Below are 17,500 nucleotides of genomic sequence, written 5' to 3'. Positions count from 1 at the left end.
TTTTAACTGTTCATTGTCACAAGAGAGAATGGGACAGTAATTCAATATGGTTACTTAGATAACAGAGAGATAGTGTGTGCTTTGGATTTCATAACAGAGAATGGGAGAGAAAGACCAACTAAGCTTAATTCCCCTTCCTTTTCTTCTTTTACTATCCATTGTCACAAGAGAGAGTGGGACAGTAACATGAACTAGACTGTCTTTCCTTTCTTCTTTTAGCTCTGTCATCACAATTAGAGAGAGAATAGTGTACTAACATTAGCTAAACTAGACTATCATTTTCTGGTACCTAACTCTCCTCTCTCTCACACTGAAGCATTTAATAATAGCCACAGAAAGGAAATATGTAACTTGACTAAACAATATGGCTTCTCTCCCTTACCTAACTCTCTCTCTCTCTAAATCTAACATCAAAATTATCTTAAATACCAACAACAACATTACCTTCGCTTACCTAACTCTCTCTCTAAACCTAACATCATTATCATAAACACCAACATCACCATTACCATAAACACTAACATCCTTTCTCTAAACTACCACCACCACCACCACCCCTTACCGTCCGCAATCCCCATAGGAGGCCGGGTCCATGGGGTCAAGTTCCTCGGAGGGCGGCTGTCTGCGTCCTCCCCTCCGGTCCCTGTCCCTCCCTCGGCTCCTGTCCTTGCCCTTCTCTCCTCTCTCCCTCCCTCCTCCTCCTCGCTCCCATCTCTCCTCCCTCTTGTCGCGCTGGCTTCCCTCGTCCCCGGAGTCCTGTGGAGATACATAGGATTAGTTAAGAGTCCTACGGAAGTCCTACAGAGAGGGAAATATATAAGAGTCCTTCCCGAGTTCTCCCATGGGATTATTAAAGTCCTTCAAAGGCTCTAAAAGGATTATTTCAGAGTCCTTTTGAAGTCCTAGAGAGGAGGAAAGGATATCTGACTGTCCTTCCATGAGAAAGTCCTTCAATGATCCTTACTATTTATCCTTTTCCATCACCATATCACCACCACCACCACCACCACCATCATCATCATCATCACCACCCTTCAACACCACACACACACACAAGACTTCACTACCTCCTTAATCACCACCACTATCACCACGCACCTCCGATTTATCACTCATGTTGTCCTCCGCGTCATTGACCTCCTCGTTCTCCACCCTAGTCATCTCGCCCTCGGTCTCCTGCTGTGAGTCCGAGGAGTGCCTGTTTTTATGCATCTCCGCGGCCATTTCCTTCCTGAGTGTCCCTGCCGAACGCGAGACCTGGCAGCGAGCGTGTCCGGGAGGCAGCCACGACACCAGATCAGTTTCCATGTTCCAGTAGTAGTAACGGCCGCTGCAGGGAGGAAGGGAGAGGGTCAGAGGTGTTAGGATACATAGGATTAGTTTAGAGTCCTATGGAAGTCCTACAGGAATGGAGATGTATAAGAGTACTCCCATACGTTTATTAAAGTCCTCCCAAAATCCTAGAGGTAAAAAGGAAGGAGAGAATGTTAGGCTAGGGAGGGAAGGGAGAGAGAGAGAGAGAGGGGAGTTAAGGAAGGGAAGGGAAGGGAGAGGATTAGAGAAGGGGTAAGGTTAGGGAAGGGAGACAATGTTAGGGTAGGGAGGGAAGGGGGAGAGAGAGGGAGTTAAGGAAGGCAAGGGAATGGAGAGAAAATGTTAGGTTTGGAAAGGCAGGGAAAGTTAGGTTAGGGAGGGAAGGGAGAGAGAGGGAGGGAGGAGTTGTAAGGGAAAGAAATAGCTAAGTATGGGCAAGGGAAAACTACTGATGGAAACTATTTGTCTGAGAAGCCGTTTAGATTGATGTCAAAGAGAGAGGAGGAGTTAGGTTAGAGAGAGAGAGAGAGAGAGAGAGAGAGAAAGAGAGTCTGGGTGAGGAGAAACAATTGATAGAAACTGTCTGAGAAGCCATTTAGATTGATGTCAAATAAAGAGATCTAGTAATGACAACCTACAAATCCCCATTATCAAAGCAAGTGCATTGTTACCCACATGCCAGGGTCGAGCACCTCCTGCCAGTGCGCCGGGAGGGGGTACTTGGCCAACATACGGAGGCGTTTACGATCGTAGTCCGGGTCCACAAAGTTCCGCTCCTTCCACTGGTCACGGCAGGACGCATTGCACTCGTGAAAGACGTTCCACTTGTTGGGGCACCCTGGGAAGCCCTGAGGGAGTGAGGCGAGTAAAGAGTGAGTGTTATGGTTCCTCAAATGGTTTCTATTACTAGTTATCAAAGAATGTCAATATATACATGTCATTCTCCAGTGTCATAATTCCTCAGTTTTAGAGCCTTGATTAATTGCAAATGGTTTAAATTACTAGTTATCAAAGAATGTTAACATAGGTATCTTCTACTGGTACATGAGAGAGAGAGAGAGAGAGAGAGAGAGAGAGAGAGAGAGAGAGAGAACGTGAGAGCTGTGCATTGGTGGGTTTTTTTTACAGCAAAGGAGACAGATCAAGGGCTAAAAAAAAGGAAACAATGATGAAAAAAAGTCCGCTACTTACTGCCTCTAAAAAGATTGGGTAGGAAGAGAAGTGTTAAGGGGCATGCAAGAATCACCTCACTCCATTATTTACATTATTTTATTCTGCGCAGCACTAGTCTACTGGCAGCCAATGTAACAAAACTCCATTCCCTCCAGTGCTAACAATTTGTAGTCGTTGGCTTATGTGTCGAGGCTTCAGGAAAAAACAACTCGTAAAATCATTCCGTTCTCTAAGTCACCCTGTACCTGGTAGGGGTCCGTCGGCTGGGGCTCCACTGCGGGGGGGTAGGAGGGGTGTGGGAGGGGCTGCTGCTGGGGGGTGTCATCGTAGTCCTCGGCAATGATCTCCTCCTCGGCCCCAGCGGCGGACTCAGGGTCTGGAAGGTCAGGGCAGGAGAGGTCAGTGAAGGGGGTCAAGATTCAGAAAAAGTCTAAGTTAATCTATCTCCATGATTATCTAACCAGCGTACGTTTTCTCTTAATACAGATCCTAAAATGTTTTAATGAACCTAACTAACTAACTACCATAAGAGGTCAATGAAGGAGGTAAAGATTCAGAAAAAGTCTAAGTTAATCTATCTCCATAATTATCTAACCAGCGTACGTTTTCTCTTAATACAGATCTTAAAATGTTTTAACGAACCTAACTAACTAACTAACTACTGTAAGAGGTCACTGAAGGAGGTAAAGATTCAGAAAAAGTCTAAGTTAATCTATCTCCATAATTATCTAACCAGCGTACGTTTTCTCTTAATACAGATCCTAAAATGTTTTAATGAACCTAACTAACTAACTACCGTAAGAGGTCACTGAAGGAGGTAAAGATTCAAAAAAGTCTAAGTTAATCTATCTCCATAATTATCTAATCAGCGTATGTTTTATTTTAATACAGATCCTGAAATGTCTTAACTAACTAACTAAGAGGTCACTGAAGGAGGGTATACATTCAGAAAAAGTCTAAGTTAATCTATCTCCATAATTATCTAACCAGCATATGTCTTATCTTAATAGATTCTAAAATGTCCTAACTTATATCTAATTTAACAACTATTGCGAGACCTGAATGTCTGTAAATATGGGTCTTGGGTTAATTATACAGTATATATAAACGTTCTTTGATAACTTGTCATTTAAACCATTTGCGAGTAATCAAGGGAACTCTAACACTGTGTAAAATGACATATATACCAATAGAATGGCGTATGTTAGTCAGCCTCCCAACACACTATTCCTGTTACTCCTTCCACTCCCTCCTCACCCGAGTCCTTGGGGGCGTTGATGATCCCCCTCTTGGCGAGCTTCGCGGCTAGGGCGGGCGGGAGAGGCATGGTGAAGGCCTCAAGGAAGGGCGTCACGGAGGTAAACAAGTTCTTGATCTTGATCAGCTCCTGTGAAGAAAAAAAAACATGCGGAAGTCAATGTTCTCGGGGCAGATATCATTCCTACATCTTGCACACCACATGCCTTCAGAACCTTCTCACTGCCTCAATCACTCGTCCCTGTCTCTCTCCTGAGAGCCCAGCAGCAGCACCATCCACTCCTTCCAGTCTCCTGTTTACTCCACGTCCCCCATCTCTCAAAAAAAACACATCATCTTCGTTCTCTCCCTGTCACATTTTTGCATCCCATTCCAGCATGCCATGCTGCACAGTCTCGTCCACACACATCTACTCAGACCATCTATAGTTCCTTGCATTCACATCCAGACACTGCGCTCTCTAGCAAAAAGAAGAAGATCACCCAGGCTTCCCCTCACCCACTCACACTTTTTGGGGCCTTCTTCCTATACCACCCGAGAGTTTCTTTCCTTTCCATCTCATTCTTCCCTTGCTCAATCCCAATCCTTTAACTGCCATATCTATCTCATCTCTCCACTTTCTACATCCCACTCAAACCCTCCATTTCTGTTTGTTATTCTCCATTCAAACACATTCTCTCTATCTTCAAAGTCAGTACACCACCTACTAGCATAACATTTTCCTGTCTATCATCATCACATTTTATTTTTATTTTGCCATCTCTCTTATCTCACACCACAATATTTTTTCCTTTTGCTTCTTCCATCATCCCCATTTTGTCTTATATCTCTTTATTTATCTTTACTTTTTTTCCTTTGCCTTTTCCACCCCATCCCCCCCTACCCCTCTCCTCTACCTGGGTGATTTGGTCCTAGGCTGGGTCGCGGGTTCCTCTGTGGTGTGGATTCTGTCTTTGGATCGGCGCAGAGTAGGTGGGAAAAAAGAACTGAGCAGGGAAAGTGGAATGAAAAGAAAAGTGTAATATTGAAAACCTAACAAAAGGACATAGAAAAGCAAAGCCAGGGGAAGAACAGAGAAGTAAAAAAGCGGAAAAAACACATTAGCTTAGGGTGAAGTGTATAAGTGTGCACTGTGAAGTAACTTATAAGTGCATGGTGTGAAGTATCAGAAGTGTTGAGAAGGAGGACCTAAGTGATGCAAAGCGTTACAGGTCAAAAGAAGAAGGTAGATTAGAGACAGTTTATAGTTAGTCAGGGAACGTATTGAGGGAAAACACCATTATATAGTAAAAGCATTGCCCATTACGTATATATAAGCAAACTAACTTCCTCTTACTTATTCTCTTAGTATTTTTATTTTTCAAGTCCTCTTTTCTTTTTCTTCACCAACGTTGTAGTGCGAAAATGGAATAAGCTCCCGCCTTCAGTGGTCCAGTGCAACACGATTGACTCCTTTAAAAACAAGCTCGACCGACACTTCCTTCAACTTAATATTAACTAGAGTAGAAATGCAAAGTTTTGGAGCCATCTGATCAATGTAGAAGCACTTAGGTGGACAGACCATCTAACGTAAACCATAAAGGGTCTGCATTGTGTGGTCTGAATTTCTACGTAAATCTTATTCTTTTTATTTGCATTTTCATGTTCTCTCTCTCTCCTATAAAGGTTTTAATATAGCAACTTGTACATAATTCGGCTAACTTTATAAATAAGCCTCTCTCTCTCTCACACAGGGGGGACAAAACACAGCGTCATTCCTATAAAGGTTTTAATATAGCAACTTGTACATAATTCGGCTATCTTTATAAATAAGCCTCTCTCTCTCTCTCTCTCTCTCTCTCTCTCTCTCACACACACACACACAGTAAACAACCTCATAACACTTCCTCCTATAACAAAACGGAATGTATATATCACATGATGGCCCAAGGCTTTTTATTTATTTATTCATAGCAACAAAATAGAATTATATAAACAACGAAATGCTAGTATGTACAGGATATATCACAACTTTGCATAGACAGATAGATAAAAAGATAGAAAGGTAAGGGAGCGAGCGGGGGTTGGAAATATAGACAGAGTTGAAGAGAATGATAAAGAAGAATTGAGGAAAAGATTATTACAGAAAGAGAACAGGAAACACACACACACACAAAACATGGCCCCTTCCCCCCCCCCCCCCCCCCACAAGGACATGATGTATTTCTTGTATTGAACCTGTATTGACCTTGTTTTCGACTCAGAGTTAATACACAAGGCACTGTTTAAAGGCACTGTTTGAAGGCACTGAAGCTTGTATTAATGGCACTGTTTAGGCACTGGTTGATTGTCTTGTTTTTTTTATCATTTCCTACAAGATATTTTTTTGTTTGTTTTGATTGTTCTTATTTTCTTCATTTTTATTTTATTTTCTTACTTGCTTAATTCCTTGTTTTCTTTCTTTAATTATTTCCTACAAGATGATTTTTTTGTAGATTTTTTCATTGTTTTTATTTTTTTGATTTTCTTGTTTTTCTCTTTTTCCTGCAAGTTTTTATTTATTTATTTTTATTGTCTATTGTTTTGGTATCTTGATTTTCTTGATTTTAATTTTTTTTCTTTTTCTGGTAATACTTATTTTCTCTATTTTCCTTCTCTCTCCTCAATTTCTTTATTTTTTACTGTATTCTTTTCTTTCTTTCATTATTAATTTTCCTTCTCTGTATTCCTTCTTTTTTTCTCTTTTTTCTATTATTATTATTTATTTATTATTTCCTTTCTCTCTTCCTTTACTCGTTATCATATATTCCTTCCTCTTCTTCCTTTTATTAATTTATTCGTTTTTATGTATTTCGTCTTTTCTTCTTTTTTTCTCGTATTTTTTTCCAATTTCTTTCCCTTTCCCCCTCAGACATCATCGAAGGATCTCAGTGTAGGACCCCCATAGGACTCCTGCAGGATATGCCACACGTGTCACCTCTCCTAGGATTCAAAGGTCAGTGTCTAAGTTCCTTCAGGGAGAGAGGAGTGGGTTCCTGGAGTCCTATATAGAATGCCACGCGAAGGGCTGAAGTCCTGTAGGATAAACGGAGTCCTAGAGTTCTGTGTTTATGACAGTGCTCACTCTAGGAGTCCTATGATATCCTGTCGGGGTCGCCAAGGAGTCCACTTGATCCTGGAGTCCTGTAGGATGCACCGGACGTCCTAGTGGTTCTGAAGGATGCGTGACGTAGGAAATCAGCGTTACGGTAGCTCAGTTAGAAGTCCTACGATATCCTTTAAGGAGTCCGCTAGATCCTGGAGTCCTGTAGAATGCGCCGGACGTCCTAGGAGTCCTCCATGATGCGTGACGTAGGAAATCAGCGTTACGACAGCTCAGTCTAGAAGTCCTACGATATCCCTTGAGGAGTCCACTTGATCCTGGAGTCCTGTAGGATGCGCCGTGGGGATCCTTCACGGTGAGGGGTGCCCCGGAGTGTTATCGGAGGGGCTGTTAGGACCTCTCCGTCGCTGCTGGAACACAGCGGGGCCGAACTTGTAGACCAGCTTCCTTTCCGGGACCGAGATCAACATGCCGGTCCGATAGTGATACCTGAGGGGGGGAGAAGGAGGGGTGAGGGGTGCGAGTAAGGGGGGAGGGGAGTAAAGTGGGTGAGGGGAGGAAAAGTGAGGGGAAGGAGGAGGAAGGAGGAGGCCGTTTGAGGGTGAGGAAGGGAGGAAATAGAAGAAAAGGAGGAAGGGGAGAAAAGGGGGTAAGGGCGTGAGGCAGGGGAGGATAAGTGAGGGGAAGGAAGGGGAAGGGGGAGAAGTTTCAGTGTGAGGAAGGGAGGGGAGAGAAAAGTGTGAGGGAGCGAGGGAGAGAGAAGGGAAGAGAATTAAGTTAGGTGTGAGAGAGAGAAGAGAGGAAAGAGGAGGAGGAAGATTGAGAGAGGAGTTGAAAGGGGAGTGGAAGAAGTAGCCTAACAAAATCATTATTGCTATCATTATTAACAAGTAGAATTAAGTGATTGAAGAAGAAAAGAACGAATTAAATTAATGCCTCGTGTAGGAGAGAGAGGAGCGAAAGAAAACGTAACCCCAAACACCACATTTCAAGGCAGACTCCTCCATTTCTCACCTCAGAGCACGGTCGAAATAGTCATATAAAGGCTTGGTCGTCTTTGGCTCTGACGTTATGAGACCTCGTGTGGGGGAAGGAGGGGGGGAGAGGGGTGAAGTAAAGGAAAACTAGCCCTCAAACAGACATTTCAAGGCAAACTCCTCCATTTCTCATCTCAAAGCACGGGTGAAATAGTCATATAAGGGTTTGGTCGTCTTTGGCTCTGACGTTATGAGACCTCGTGTGGGGGAAGGAGGGGGGGGAGGGGTGAAGTAAAGGAAAACTAGCCCTCAAACAGACATTTCAAGGCAAACTCCTCCATTTCTCACCTCAAAGCACGGTCGAAATAGTCATAAGGGCTTGGTCGTCTTTGGCTCTAACGTTATGAGACCTCGTGTGTGGGAAGGAGGGGGGGAGAGGGGTGAAGTAAAGAAAAACTAGCCCTCAAACAGACATTTCAAGGCAAACTCCTCCATTTCTCACCTCAAAGCACGGGCGAAATAGTCATAAGGGCTTGGTCGTCTTTGGCTCTAACGTTGTGAGACCTCGTGTGGGGGGAGCGAGTTGGGGGAGATAGAGAAACAAAAGAAAACGTAGCCCCAAACAGATATCTCAAGGCAAACTTCTCCATTTCTCACCTCAAAGCACGGGCGAAATAGTCATAGGGAAGGGCGTTCTGGCTTGGTCGTCTCTGTCCCCAGCGGTATGAGACCTCGTGTGGGCTGGTCAGGCGGAAGGTTCTGTCCCCTTGGTTCTCCCAACGTATGATAGAGGGATTCGAATTCGGGTCCTCGAGTAGATCAAGTAAAAATTCCCATAACTTTGGACCTCTGTCTCTCCGCGTCTCTGTTGGTTGAGAGAGAGATGAAAGGTGGTTATCATCAAAATTATTATTATTATTATTATCATTATCATTATTATTTTTGTTATTAGTAGTAGCAATAGTAGCAGTAGGTGAGATAGAGAGACACTAAACATGAAAAAAAAAGGAACAAGTGAGAGGAAGAAATAGATATAGATAGATAGATACAGAAATGGCTGGAAAAACATAAACTAATTAGTCATATATAGTAGTAGTAGTAGTAATAATAGTAGTAGTTCACAAGTATGTATATATAAATTATTTTCCTGCTTCCTTTTATTAATTCAAGTATTTTAGAGTTAAAAGTTCAGCCGTAACGAATGAGAGAGAGAGAGAGAGAGAGAGAGAGAGAGAGAGGTCTGGAAATCAACACACACACACACACACACACACATTCGCCTCACACACTTCCACATGTTGGTTTTCCTCCTTTGCATTCTCAACCTTCACTTTTCCCTCCTCCTCCTCTTCCTCTTCCCCCTCTTACTGTGTTCTTCCTCGGTTCAGTTTCTTATTTTTAACATGTATTTATTTTTTCTACATTTGCGTCAAGGAAAAAAAATATAAAAAACTATTACTATCACTACTACTACCATTATTATTACTATTATTATCATTATCATTGGTGATCTTCATGTAGTACTCACCCTGTTGATAGCAGAGGGGGGACGGAACCTCAGAGGGGGTCGGGGACGAGGGGGGCACGCCATGAGGGGGGCCGGACGGTAGGGGGGCGGGGAGGTATCCTTGATGAGCGTTAGGAGTCGAAAGGTGTACGGGAGGGGAAATAGTGGAGGACTCAAACTCATTATGCAAAGGGTACGCAGGTTGGTAGCCCCCCATAGACACCCCCCCGTAGTCCGTAGTGGGGGTCAGCGCTCCCTCACTGGGGTAGTAATGCTCCGTGGGTTGGTAGTGCGGGGTGTGGGGGGGCGGCGTCGAGTCCTGCCACGGGTTCAAGTTGGGGTGACCCGCGGGGTGCCTCGGGAGGAGTTCGTGGAAAGTGGTGCCATTTGCGGGGTGTTGGATCAGCTGTGGGGGCGGGGGGGAGGCCTGGTGGTGGTGGTGGTGGTGGTGTGGGTGGTGTCTGTAGTGGTGGTGGTGGTAGTGGTAGCGTTCTGTGGTGGTGGTGGTGGTGATGAGAGAGAGAGAGAGAGAGAGAGAGAGAGAGAGAGAGAGAGAGAGAGAGAAAGAAAAAAAGTGAAAGGAAGAGATAGATAGACAGACAGATAGATAATGAAAAAAAGAAAAAAAATAAGAAATAGAATAAATTAAAGAAAAAAGATAGATAGATAGATGTAGAAAGAGAGAGAGAGAGAGAAAACGAGAGAGAAAATAAATGAAAGGAAGACATAGATAGAGATAATGAAGAAAGAAAGAAAAAAATAAGAAAGAAAATAAAACAAAGAAAAAAAGATAGATAGATAGATAGATGGATGTAGAGAGAGAGAAAGAGGAAGAGGGGGAGAAAAAAAGACATATATTAAGCAGTTATTCATTATTATTATTATTATTATTTTTTATTAACGTTTTGGACCGTAATTGCTTTCGGGGTAATGATGATTTATGAGTCTTCAAATTGGCTCTTAAAAATTTTACTCACATCATAAATTTCTAATATTAAGTCATTTTTTCTTATATATATTTTGAGGTGAATTTCGTTTAAGAACACACACACACACATCTCTCTCTCTCTCTCTCTCTCTCTCTCTCCATCCATTCCTATCCCGCTTCCTCCTATACCTTCTCTCTCTCTCTCTCTCTCTCTCTCTCTCTCTCTCTCTCTCTCTCTCACAGCATCCTTCTTTCTCCTCCCCCCCCCCTCTCTCTCTCTCTCTCTAATACACAGCTTCTCTCTTTCTTCTCTTCTCCCTCCTCACAACATCCATCCCCCCACCCTCTCTCTCTCTCTCTCTAATACACAGCATCTCTCTTTCTCTTCTCCCTCACAGCATCCCTCTCCCTCTCTCTTCTTCTTCCATTCCTATCCCTCCATCCCCTTCCCGTACCTTGCCGTTGCTGGTTCTCGCTAAACTCCCGCAGCTTCCTGAAGAACAAAGCGCCGTGAAGGGGGTGGAGCTCGGAAAATTGGGCCTGCGTCATGGAACACAGCTGGTGCCCCGTACAGTCCGTGAAGCCTGTCAGATTGTCGCATCCAATGTTGTTCTCGTGGCAGACCTGTCGTAACCATTCCAGGACTTGCTGTTATGGGGGAGAGAGGGAGTGAGGGAGGGGTGAGGTAAGGTAGGGATAGGAATGGATGGAGAGTAAGAGAGAATTGAAGAAGGATTGAAGGAGGGAAAGTATAGAGGAGTGAAAGATAGAAAGGAGAAAAAAATGAGAGGTTTAAATAGATAGATATATAGATATAGAGATAGATAGATAGATAGATAGATAGAGAGAGAGAGAGAGAGAGAGGGGCAGACACACACACACACACACACACACAGAAACACTCCCTACCCGCCCCCTTCACTCCACCACCATCACCACCACCACCACCATCACCACCACCTTCGTAAACCCCCACTTCACCACCTCACAACCCAAACTACCACCACCACCACCACTAACCTCATTGGACCACTGGCTGACGGGGAAGTAGTGGTAGGTTCCGGCGTGGGGGGAGTTAGTGGTGGGGGCTTCGTTGTACATGGTGAAATCTGAGTACTGGAAACCGCTGCGCCATCTGTAGAGTAGAGTTAGAGTTAGTGTGAGAAGAAGTAGGGAGGAGGTGGTGGGGGACGAGGAAGGAAAGGGAGTGTAAGAGGTAGAGAAGAGGAAAGTAGTGTTGATGGACAAGAGATCGTGAATAAAGTACTGTAGGAGGGAAAAGTTAGAGTTAGTGTGAGAAGAGGTAGAGGAGGAAGTGAGAGAAGAGTTAGCGTGAGTGAACATGGAATACAGCAAATGCGGAAAATACAACAAATGCGAAAATCAGCGAAGATGTTACAAGTTTTTATATACATTTTTCAACCAGATTGGCAGTGAGGGAGATAGCTTGGGAACACGGCCGAAGGGAATTAAGCAAGACCCTGATAATACTGATAAAAAAAAAAAAGGTTATTTTAGAAGTTACCATAGAGATGCTTGGGAACACGGCCGAAGGGAATTAAGCAAGACCCTGATAATACTGATAAAACAAAAGGGTTATACATAGCGAAGTTACCATAGTTTTTATATAGTACATTTTTCAACTTGGCGACAACAGACCAGATTCACAGTGAGGGAGATGCTTGGGAACACGGCCGAAGGGAATTTAGCAAGACCTTGATAATACTGATCAAACAAAAGTTATATATGGCTACTACTACTACTACTACTACTACTACTACTACATGTAAACTGAACTATATACATTTTTTCCTGGTTTCCTCTATACAGAATTGAATTAAACAAAGGATATATGTATAAAGCAGTAATTGAATCTATCAGGAAGGAAAGGGAAGGAAGGGAAGGGGAGGAAAGGGAAGGGAAGGGAGATTTACTATGACGCAGTCTTGCTTACTAATCAACCCCGAAGTAATGGAAACGTTCTATCGTAAAGGATGTGGCTTGTTACGAACGTGTGTGTGTGTGTGTGTAATTACAACAGAGGCGGAGAAAATGAAGCTGTTTTTTGTTTGTTTGTTGTTATCGCTCTTCTTCTTATCATTTTTTATGTTTTTCCTATTATTATTTTCTTGCATTATTTCCTTCCTTTATCCCTTTTTCCCTATGTTCTCTCCTCTTCACACAGCTGTTTTTTTTTCTTTCTTTTCCTCTATGTTTTTATTGTTATTATTTTCTTGCAGTCTCCCCTCCTTCATCTCCCTCTCCTCTTCCTACAGCTGTTTTCACTTTCCATGTTTCCCTGTTTCTGTGGTGTCTTGGGAGCCTAGTGCCTTTGCAGGGTCACGGGGCATCGCTGGAGTGACCTCGTGTTGAACCAGCGACTATTCCGTGAGACTGAATCGAGGCTTGTCATCAGCTTAGGGCCGCTTTCACAGTCACTTTGTTTTGATCGTTACCAATGGCTGTTACCGCCGCCTTAGTATTTCCACGTAAAACTGGCCGATGGGGTAGTGGCGGCTGCGGGGTTAGCCTAGCCCCGCACCTTACCACACATTCTCAACAGCTCTCCCTTCCTCTGCAGCCGCCACTATCGCTAAATCGAGGCCTGTCATCAGCTTAGTCCGTGAACGCCAACACCGGCTATACAAACACGAGTCACCTAACCTAACCTAACCAGCGACTACTCCCTGTCACTGAATCGAGGCCTGTCATCAGCTTAGTCCGTGAACACCAACTCCGGCTATACTAACACGAGTCACCTAACCTAACCAGCGACTACTCCCTGTCACTGAATCGAGGCCTGTCATCAGCTTAGCCCGTGAACGCCAACACTGGCTATACTAACACGAGTCACCTAACCTAACCAGCGACTATTCCGTGTCACTGAATCGCGGCCTGTCATCAGCTCAGTCCGTGAACGCCTGAATCATCTTGGTCATCGTCCTCTGAACTAATTCTAGCAAGTTGGTGCCCACACTACAGAATGGACATCAACTTGCTAGAATCAGTTCAGAGGAGGATGGCTGAGGAACCTCCCATATCAAGATAGGCTGAAACATCTCAACTTACATTCTCTCTTACACTCTCTCTCTCTCTCTCTCTCTCTCTCTCTCTCTCTCTCTCTCTCTAGCGGAAATCTATTGACGTAATCGGATACCGACGCAGATTTTTTATGTCAGATGTTATTGTTGTAGGAAAAAGGATGTTAATGTTTGTTTGTTTGTATGTGTGTGTTTGTGTGTGTGTGTGTGTGTGTGTGTGTGTGTGTGTGTGTGTGTGTGTGTGTGTGTGGGTGATGACGAGATATATGATTTTAGATTCGTGAAGAGAGAGAGAGAGAGAGAGAGAGAGAGAGAGAGAGAGAGAGAGAGAGAGAGAGAAGGCAAATAAGTAAACAAGAATTGAAGAAGAAAAAGAAAATGATAAACGAGAAATATTAAAAAAACGGAGGAATAAAATTGAAATAAAATAAATAATGAAAAATAAATAAAGAAAGGGAAGAGAAAAAGGAGAGAAACAGAAGGAAAGAAAATGAAAGAGAAAGGGAGAATAAAATTAAGAGAGAGAGAGAGAGAGCAGAAAGGGAGGGGAAAGGAAGGGAAGGAGAAGGGGAGAGAAAGAGAAGGAAGAAAGGGGGGGAAGTAGAAAAGGGAGAAGAAAAGGGAGGGGAAGTAGAGGAGGAGGAAAAAGGGAGGTACAGAAAGGAAAGGGAAGGGAAAGAGAGAGAAGTCTGACCTGACAGGTGTTTAGATTAAGCCCATAGACTCACCTCTAAATTTCAGGTCAGGTCACGTCAGGTCTAATTGCCTCTCATACACTGACATAACCTAACCTGACCTAGACACACAGGGAGGATGGGGAGTGCCAATACAATTGTCACATTCAAAAATAGACTAGATAAATTCATGGACAGCGATATTAGGTGGGGTTAGATACACGGGAGCTGAGGGTCAAAGGAGCTACCTTTGGCCTCCTACCTACCTCCTCTTGCAGACTCTTATGTGTATGTTTATGTTAAGTGTGACCTGGCAGGTGTTTAGATTAAGCCCCTAGCCACACCTATAAATGTCAGGTCAGGTCACGATAAGTCAGGTCTTACTACCTCTCATACACTGACATAATCTAACCTGACCTACACACACACACACACACACACACACACACACACTACTTTTCAGGCGTGAGAAAGGAAGTGCGCGTAGAGAAAAAAATATAGGAAAAATAAAGAAAAAATAAGGTTGAGAAAATAATAAAAATAAGAAGAAAAATAGAAAGGTTTTTGTGAGAATTTTTTATGTGTGTGTGTGTGTGTGTTCTATCATTTTCCTGCTACTACTACTATTACCACTACTACTACTACTACTACTACTACTATTACTACTTTCTCCAAATGTAAATCTTATTCATATATTTGTATAGTTTTTTTTTTTGTATTGAAGAAGGAAAAGTTTCTGGGCTTGAAATAAAGAATAAAAAATGAAATAATGTCGAGTTTGTGATGGTTGTCCAATGTGTTTTTCTCTCTCTCTCTCTCATTCTTCCTTTATGTTTTCTCTTTTTAACTTTTTCTCCTTAACTGACTGACAAACACTCTCTCTCTCTCTCTCTCATGCCTCCCCATTTATTTCTAAGCTATTTTCCTTTATTTTTTTAATCTTTTTAACGTTTCTCCTTAACTAACTAACTGACTGCCTGGTTGACTGACTGACTGACTGACAAACTAACTAACTAAACTGTTTAATCTGGGCCGGAAACTCGAATACATTTTTTTCCCACTCTTTCCTTTGGTTCATTTATTTTTTTGCATTTATTTGTTTTTATCAAATTTTCGAAACACACTGACGATAAAACTTGATAACTGCAAGGATAGAGGAAGTCTGTCCCCCCCCCCCTCTCTCTCTCTCACACACACACACACACACACACACACACACACATGCACACACACGCGCACACACACTACCTTATTCTCCCTCACCCTAATCTCCCTTTCCTAACATTCTCTTCTTAACCTCACTATCCTCACCCTTCCCTTTCCTTAATCTTATCGTAATCTCCCTTAATTCTTCCTTAACTTAATTCAGCTTACTCTCCCTTTCCTTAATCTTACCCTTAGTTACCTACGCCTACTGACTCTCCCTCCTATTCTGACTGACTGACTGATTGAGTGACTGACAGCTTAATAATTTTATAATGAACAAACTGATTTACTTACTGACTGACTGACTGACTGACTAACGATGCCTTTGAAACACTAACTGACTGACTGACTGACTGATTGACTGACTGACTGACCTCTTCTTTCCCTTCCAGCTCTTCTGTTTCCTACACTAACTAGTACTTCTAACACACACACATACACACAAACAAACACCCAAACACACACGTACACACAAAACCTCACCCAACAAACACACAAACACGCACACACACACACACAAACACACACGTACACACAAAACCTCACCCAACAAACACACAAACACGCACACACACACACAAACACACACGTACACACAAAACCTCACCCAACAAACACACACACAGTCACACACATACTCACGAATCGAGCTGCAAGGTGTTCAGTTCTGTGGCCAGGCTCTCAATAGGCATTCCCAGAGCCATGTATGCAGCCTCCCCAACTACTGAAGTCAAACTGAAGCACATCCTTTCATCAGCCTGACTATATACCCCCTCACCACACTTGATCTTGATGTCATAGGCGACTTGGGGAAGGGGTTGTGGGGGTGGAGAGAAGGAGACGAGGAGGAGGAGGAGGGAGGGATAGGAAAACGTCTTGGAGGGAAAAAAGGAGGGGCTAGACTAGAGAGAGAGAGAGAGAGAGAGAGAGAGAGAGAGAGAGAGAGAGGGGGAAAGGAAAAAAAGAATACACAAGATAAGATCAAAATGTAAATAACAACAACGACAACAACAACAACAAAAACAACAGTAGCTATATATGGGTCTGAATATCTGTGTGAATCTATGTAAATCGGTGTAAATCAAGGCCCATATAATATATCTAGCTAATGAACTCAATATCTATGTATATCAGTGTAAATTAAGCTCTATATATCTAGCTAGTGGTCTGTATATCTATGTAAATCTATGTGAATCTATGTAAATCAAATTCCTATATATCTAGCTAAGGGTTTGGGTACCTATGTAAATCTATGTAAATCAAGTTCCTATATATCCTGCTAAGGGTCTGAATATCTATGTAAATCTATGTGAATCTATGTAAATCAAGTCCCTATATGTCGAGCTAATAGTCTGGGTACCTATGTAAATCTATGTAAATCAAGTCCCAATATATCTAGCTAAGGGTCTCAATATCTTTGTGAATTTATATAAATCAGGGCCGAATATATCCTGCTCAGGGTCTGGATATCTATGTAAATCAAATCTCTATATATATCCTGCTAAGGGTCTGAATATCTATGTGAATCTATGTAAATCAAAGCCATATAATAATATATATATCCTGCTAAGGGTCTGGATATCTATGTGAATCTATGTAAATCAAATCCCTATAATAATATATATCCTGCTAAGGGTCTGGATATCTATGTGAATCTATGTAAATCAAGTTCCCATTTTTCTCCCCATAAGCGAAAAGGACAATAAGTTTTTTACCCATTTCTACCCATATTAGTTCACCCTACATCTTGCTCGCTCATTGGTCAGCTCAGGCCACGCCCCCTAACTCTTTCCTGCGATTTGATTGGTCCGTCACATGCCGGTCCCTAATGACGTCAGCATCCGGTCAAAAGGAGAGAGAGAGAGAGAGAGAGAGAGAGAGAGAGAGAGAGAGAGAGAGAGAGAGAGAGAGAGAGAGAGAGAGAGAGGGGGTAGATAGATAGAAAGGTAGATTGGGAAATAGAGAGAGAGAGAGAGAGAGAGAGAGAGAGAGAGAGAGAGAGAGAGAGAGAGAGAGAGAGAGAGAGAGAGAGAGAGAGAATGGATTTATTTATTATCTCCCGCCTTCGTCCGTCTGTCTGTCTGTCTGTCTGTCTAAAAAGAAAATCGTAATAAAATGTCATAAAATTCACATTACAAAAAAAAAAAAAAAAAAAAAAATGAACGTCGAAAAATTATGAACTTTTTCGAAAACAACAACAAAAAGAAAACTAAGTGAACGATGTCGCGTTAATAATAGACAAAAATAATAGACGGAAATAATAGACAGAAATGACAGACAGAAATAATAGACAGAAATAATAGACAGAAATAATAGACAGAAATGACAGACAGAAATAATA

The 17,500-nt window shown here is 42.6% G+C and overlaps 2 protein-coding genes across 3 annotated transcripts in view; both read right to left on the bottom strand.

Moving 5' to 3' along the window:
• Positions 1 to 3,861, bottom strand: part of LOC126985328 (polyglutamine-binding protein 1-like) — a 5,187-nt gene extending 1,326 nt beyond the window's left edge. The window contains exons 1-5 of the mRNA XM_050840083.1: positions 3,745 to 3,861; positions 2,733 to 2,863; positions 1,990 to 2,162; positions 1,099 to 1,330; positions 563 to 756 (exon numbers count right to left, since the gene is read on the bottom strand). Coding sequence (XP_050696040.1) covers positions 563 to 756; positions 1,099 to 1,330; positions 1,990 to 2,162; positions 2,733 to 2,863; positions 3,745 to 3,814 — 800 coding nt within the window. The 5' untranslated portion in view covers positions 3,815 to 3,861. The remainder of the gene's footprint in view (positions 1 to 562; positions 757 to 1,098; positions 1,331 to 1,989; positions 2,163 to 2,732; positions 2,864 to 3,744) is intronic.
• A 1,634-nt stretch (positions 3,862 to 5,495) lies between these two features.
• Positions 5,496 to 17,500, bottom strand: part of LOC126985327 (transcription factor Spi-B-like) — a 26,787-nt gene continuing 14,782 nt past the window's right edge. The window contains exons 1-6 of one of the 2 annotated variants that reach the window (XM_050840080.1): positions 15,802 to 15,997; positions 11,259 to 11,373; positions 10,694 to 10,886; positions 9,332 to 9,802; positions 8,461 to 8,668; positions 5,496 to 7,315 (exon numbers count right to left, since the gene is read on the bottom strand). In XM_050840080.1, the coding sequence (XP_050696037.1) occupies positions 7,177 to 7,315; positions 8,461 to 8,668; positions 9,332 to 9,802; positions 10,694 to 10,886; positions 11,259 to 11,373; positions 15,802 to 15,905 (1,230 nt within the window). In that variant the 5' untranslated portion in view covers positions 15,906 to 15,997 and the 3' untranslated portion in view covers positions 5,496 to 7,176. Of the gene's footprint in view, positions 7,316 to 8,460; positions 8,669 to 9,331; positions 9,803 to 10,693; positions 10,887 to 11,258; positions 11,374 to 15,801; positions 15,998 to 17,500 lie in introns of those variants that run through there. The other variant, XM_050840082.1, reaches the window with a different exon arrangement.

The sequence above is a fragment of the Eriocheir sinensis genome, chromosome 59 (assembly GCF_024679095.1).
Source record: "Eriocheir sinensis breed Jianghai 21 chromosome 59, ASM2467909v1, whole genome shotgun sequence".
Classification (NCBI taxonomy): domain Eukaryota; kingdom Metazoa; phylum Arthropoda; class Malacostraca; order Decapoda; family Varunidae; genus Eriocheir; species Eriocheir sinensis.
This window is presented reverse-complemented; position numbering and strand designations above follow the sequence as displayed.